The following is a 6000-nucleotide window of genomic DNA, read 5'->3' as shown; positions in this document are numbered from 1 at the left end:
GGTATTTGAAATATTGAACAATTATTACAGTACTACATGAAGGCTTATGTTCCCAAGAGTGGGCATCCACAGAGGATTCAGGGAAGAGACCACCTACCAATCTAAAGGGATGTGTTTCAATGCTTTAACAACCAGGATAGTCTTACTGGCACATGTGAGCTGAATACCAGCCTTACCTATAACTACTCAATGTTTTTTTCTGCAAACAGCAGGTAGTGAAACCACAAAGAGGATGAAAGTTGTTTAAAAACATTTCTAATGACAAGCAGTAATTAACCAGATTCAGGAAAGGGTGAAATAAAAGAAATATCTGATACTTTTTATTCTTTCATATTGCTAAATCAAGTCAAGAACCATGAAAAATTACATTAATTAATTCCTTTTGAGAGATGCAGTCAATATCATGTTGCCCACAACTTAAATAGAACTCTACAATCCTTTCAAAATTAGAAGAACAAAATATTTTAATCCCCTAGAGAATACACTAATGTTATAAATGGACACATTGAAATTTCAAGAGCGCAATTCCAGTTGGATAAATCCAAAAATCACTACGCACGTAGCAACACAGAGATCTTGGAAGATTTTGCCATCTGATATTTCACAGCAGGAAGCATCTGGAAGAATCATTAACAGCTTAGAAAAAACTGAAATTATACTTCTACAAGCTAAGAATAACTTACATTAAAGAAAAAGGATAGAGGAGCCAGCCCTGTGGCCGAGTGGTTAAAGTTCCGTGTGCCCCACTTCAGCAGTCCAGTTTCATGGGTTCAGATCCTGGGCGCAGTCTTACTCCACTCATGAGCCATGCTGTGGAGGCATCCCACATACAAGATGGAGGAAGACTGGTACAGATGTTAGCTCAGAGCTGATCTTCCTCAGGCAAAAAGAGAGGAAGATTGGCAATGGATGTTAGCTTAGGGCGAATCTTCCCCATTGAAAAGAAAAAAAAAAAGATAGAGGAGCCAGCCCAGTGATGTAGTGGTTAAGTTAAGTTCACACACTCTGCTTTGGCAGCCTGGGTTTGCAGGTTCAGATCCTAGGTGTGGACCTACAACACTCATCAAGCCATGCTGTGGCAGCAACCCACATACAAAAAAAAGAGAGGAAGATGGGCACAGATGTTGGCTCAGGGCCATTCTTCCTCAAGCAAAAAGAGGAATATAGCAACAGGTGTTAGCTCAGGGCCAATCTTTCTCACCAAAAGAAAAAAAAAAAAAAAAGAGCCAGCCCTGACAGCCTAGTAGTTGAAGTTCAGTGCTCTCACCACTTCAGTGACCTGGGTTCATTTCCCACTTGTAGAACCATACCACTTGTCTGTCAGTTGCCATGATGTGGCGGTGGCTCACGTAGAAGAACTAGAAGGACTTACAACTAGGATATACAACCATGCACTGGGGCTTTGGAGAGGAAAATAAAGGGGAAGATTGGCAACAAATGTTAGCTCAGGGCCAATCTTTCCCTGCAAAAAAAAAAAAAAGGTTGACACTATTCAGAGAATCACAAAAGAAACCGATTGAGAGAATTAAGGCATAGAAAACATTCTTTTATAGGTAGTTGGCTGAGTGAGAACAGCCAGGATCCATGGCCAGGTAAGATAAAGGGATTGGACATGATCAATGCAAGTTTTCCATGTTAAGATCAAGCCTCAAGCACTGGTCCGCTTGCCACCCTGAGGGATTGGAGGGAGGGGGGGTTTGGTGTTGGAACCTGGGCGACTGATGACTGAGAAGGCGTGTCTTCTGTGTTGGAGAGTCCAATTTTCACGTGGAAATGACTGTTTAGATAGTGCTGTAAAACATTAAGAAAAAAAGAGAGTACATATAGTTAACTCTTTGGTATACTAAACGAATAAGCACTGTACGAGGTAGGCACCAGAATAATTTTTAGAATTTACTCATAACAAACTATAATAAATGAAATCCAGACAAGAAGAAGAAGGGATGAGGTTCAGAATATACTACGTGGGAGGCTGGACAAGCCTTGGGTTGTATAGATTTGCCCAAAAATCAGAAGGTTGCTACAGCAAGCAATTCCTTTTCCACTCTTCTCTCCTGCTCATATCCTCTGTAACCATATCTTCACCATATTCTTTCACAATCATACATAAGCAGACTCAGCATGCATGCCCACACGCGCGCGCACACACACACACACACACACACACACATTCTGAAGTCTCTCCTAGAAAAACCTCATCTAATGTCCTCTAAGGTTGGTCTGTCACCAAGGATAAAATACCAAGGATGAACCATGGGGCTAGGTTCCTTCAGAGATGGTGGGAAGCACGTGGAGTTTGGAAGATAGAGACTGAAGGTAGAAGCATGGTAGTCACAGAGGAAGCCAAATTCGCCCTGGGGAGAATGCAGTGTCATAGGAATTGAGAAAGTGAGGCAGAGGATTCTACAGGGAGTGAGAGAAATGGAGTGGCCTATAACATAAGATCAGGAAGACTCAAGCTATTGGGCAAACTGAAGCAATCCAAAATGTTCAAGGCCAAATGGACTTTTCTAAGGTATATTCAGAGAAAGGATGGCATACTCCTTGAGAAGATGATGTCGCGTTAACAGAGGACAAAAAAAGAAAAGAAAAGGAAAGGAAAAGCTCCCCCTTGTGCTCCAAAGAAGGGAGAAGATAGCAGAAGATTGGGCCTCCTTTCTCCATCAGTTCAGGTTTACACACCCAGGTAAGTCACATCCCAGGGGCTGAAATAACTTACAGAAGTAATTTAGAGTTTCTAGTCTTTGAGAATTCACTGACTGCAAAAAAAGTACTGGAGACAAATAATATTGCCATTTTCAAAATGGAAATAAAGATATACAAACCAGTACACCTCACTTTAAACCTTAGCAAATTTGAGTGTATTAAAGAAATGGTTTGTGCATTTAGAGAATACTGCAGAGTGACAAACGTTAGAAGAGATTTGCAAAGAAAAATTACTTCAGATTAACTTAATTTCCCTTCTACTTAGGCAGGGGTCAACAATGTACAGCCCATAGGCCAAATCTGGTCTGCATCCTGTTTTAGTAAATAAAGTTTTATTGGAACCCAGCCCCACCTCCATTCATTTACATCTTGTCTACAGCTGCTCTCACACTTCAATGGTACGGGTGAGTAATGCAAAAGTCTATATGGCCCTCAAAGCCCAAAGCATTTACTGTCTGGCCCTTTACAGAACGTTTGCTGACCTCTGAGTTAGAAAATACCACTGATTTAATGTGTCTTGATTTCTCCAAGACACATGTCAAAGTTTCTCATATGAATACTCTAGAGAGATGTGAGAAGGAACCACACACCAGGTAGAATCTCCCTGGAATTGAGTCTCCAGAGACTTCTCACAGGGTGCTGCTATTAGCCAAGTTCTGGGTCCTATTATTGACAGTGACTATGCCAAAGGCATAGGTGCCATGCTTGCTGGCTTTATAGAAATCTATAAGGTAGTTAATTTAGGAGATGAATCAAGACCCAAAATGACTTAATCAAGTAAGAATTTGGTGCTGAAACCAAAATGATAAAAAGATGAAAATAAAAATTGCATTTATGTAAAAAACAAAAATCAAGTGTGCTTATATTGAATCATAGAAAACTGGTTAGGCATTTCATGTGAATAAGAGAGTTTAACTGACCCAAAACCAGTAATGTGATGCAATTGGTAAGAAAACCACCACAAAAAGATGTCAGCAGGATGGCAGACTAGGAAGCTCTAGCCCTTGTTCTCCCATGAAACCATCAAATAAACAACAAGAGACTAACACAAAAACCTCACAGGAGCTCTGGAAATCAGTCAGAGATCTACAGCAACCAAGTAAACGTCCAGTCGAGAAAGAGCTACTTTAGAAACAGTGGGAAATTTCACGGAGTTTTTGCTCCCTTTTGCCCCATCCCTTCCCTGGCAGGTCAAGGTTTGGTTTGGGGGAAGGGAGGCCTGGCCCCCAGTTCCTTCTTTTGAACCAGAGAGCACAGGGCAACGTATAACCTGTCTAGGGGCTGGCTGCCTGGTGGTGACTTAACTCAGAGGTCAGATGGCCAAAAGTGTCCAGACTAGAGGAAGCCACAGGAAGCAGTGGGCAGGGCACAGCTCGTGAAAACTGTAAGGAGGCGATAGGCCCACAGAGGTCTGGGACAAGAGATTACTAAGTGAGGAACACAATAGAACTGCTAAGCCCCAAGAAGCAGCAGGAGTAAGACTCTTAGGGAAATAAAGACATTTAAAAAGCATCTGTGTAGACCGGAGAACTGGGAAAAAGCACACAGGTCCAGGGAAAGTGCATGGTCAGAAAAGGACTGAAAAGACCTTAAGCCCTCAGACTGGGCTGATCCTGGGCTCAGAACACACTCCGCTAGTTAGTCAAGGTCTTCCCCTGCATGAGCCAGGCTGCAGACTTCAAGAGGTAGCTGCTTTTTCAAATGCCCGGTTTTCAACAAAAGATCACAAGGCATATCAGGAAAGAGGAAAACATGGTCCATTCAGAGAACAAAATAAATCTCCAGAAACCATCCTGGCAAAGAATTACCACACTCTTCTGCTATGTGTATAAAAATGTATAATCATAATACCTAGCAGATATCTAGCTCTTTACTTCTTACTTACACCATACCCATCTTGTCAAACCTGTGTTATTATACACAGATAATATATAGTATAATTACTAATATATGTGTATATGTATTATATATAACATGTATAGTTACTAATATGTAGTAATATGGGATATTACTATATTATTGTAGGACAGATATTATTACTCCCCAGGCTCAGACATTAACTGATTTGCCCAACACTAGGCAGTCAGATAATAGTAGAATGGAACTAGATCCCAGGTCTTCTGATTCCTCATCTAATGTCCTTCCTACAGCACCACCCCACAGGTAAGAGCCCCACGTTGTTCTGGCTAAACTATGTTTGGAATGCAGCTTTCAGCTCTAAGTATCCCATTTAAGGAAGGAGACAGGCAGAGGAGAGAAAATGTCCTATGGGAGGCCAGAACCATGATAGGCTTTGGTGACGTGTTTGGTCCTGGGCTCCTGGGTGCCCTCAGGCCCTGGAGTGGCAGGTCGCAGCCTTTAAGGGGTTCCTAGATCACTTCCCACATCTTGTGAGATGACATAAAGTGTCTACTTGAGAATTTTGGATTATTTCCTGGAACTTTGGTCTTGGGCTTCTAATCCTCATTGCTTGTGTCCTCCTTCATGAGTCCTTGAAAATACCTTATCTCCGCCAGCTCTCATGAATACAACAGCGGCTGAAGTGGGAATCCACCTTTGAAATGGTTAGAAGATGCCTATTTTAGGTGATGCCATCCACTGTGTCCTCTTGTCCCTGGCAATCTAACAAGTCTATATTCGCTTTCTGGTTCCCCTAGTCACCTGAGCAAGCAGGGGATCCTCACCTCCTCTTCAGGGCTTAGGCAGAGCATCCGCCCTCAGGCTACAACTGGTGGTTCCCTCCGAGCCTCCACAGCCTAGAGAATTCCCCCAATTTACTCTTTCCTTTGTCAGTTGCTCACACAGCCCCACCTTCTATCCCAACACTGGGCCACTTTCTCCCTTTCCCATGTTCACCTCTAGCCCTTCAGTCTTCCCACACCATTCAAGGTCTTTACTGACTGTCATTTATGAACATGACCACTGAGCTCACACACAAAAATGCAATGAGCATTCTGTCTGTGCCTGGAGATATGCATTCACATGTGTGTTGGGGAGCAAGGAACAAAAAGGGAGTGGGGTCGTTGGGGGCACTGGGCCAGATTCGCCAAACCCAAAAGCATTAGGATTCTGCCAGATCCTCAGAGCAGTAGATCGGCCAGCAATCTGAAACCTTCCATGCTTCTCTTCACCTTCACTGAGAGGAGCCCCTCGTCCCAGAAGACCCCTTGGGAGTGTGGCCATGTGGCAGAGCAGCAGCATTCACTCTAAGTAGCTAAGTCCCTTTCAGCACATTCCCGACCTTTCTGAACTTCGTTTCTCATCTATAGCTACGGCAGACAAATAACCACCCCT

At 42.9% G+C, this 6000-nt stretch overlaps 1 protein-coding gene across 3 annotated transcripts in view; it reads right to left on the bottom strand.

Moving 5' to 3' along the window:
• Positions 1-298: 298 nt before the first annotated feature.
• Positions 299-6000, bottom strand: part of LRGUK (leucine rich repeats and guanylate kinase domain containing) — a 109269-nt gene continuing 103567 nt past the window's right edge. For 2 of the 3 annotated variants that reach the window (XR_011438239.1, XM_070265828.1), the window contains exon 19: positions 1526-1791. Coding sequence is in view for 2 of the 3 variants with exons in the window: in XM_070265828.1 (XP_070121929.1) it covers positions 1649-1791 (143 nt within the window). In the remaining variant the exon portion in view is untranslated. Of the gene's footprint in view, positions 618-1525; positions 1792-6000 lie in introns of those variants that run through there. The other variant, XM_001498102.5, reaches the window with a different exon arrangement.

This window comes from Equus caballus, chromosome 4 (genome assembly GCF_041296265.1).
Source record: "Equus caballus isolate H_3958 breed thoroughbred chromosome 4, TB-T2T, whole genome shotgun sequence".
Classification (NCBI taxonomy): domain Eukaryota; kingdom Metazoa; phylum Chordata; class Mammalia; order Perissodactyla; family Equidae; genus Equus; species Equus caballus.
The sequence above is the reverse complement of the archived record's forward strand: the minus strand, read 5'-3'. Positions and strand labels throughout refer to the sequence as shown.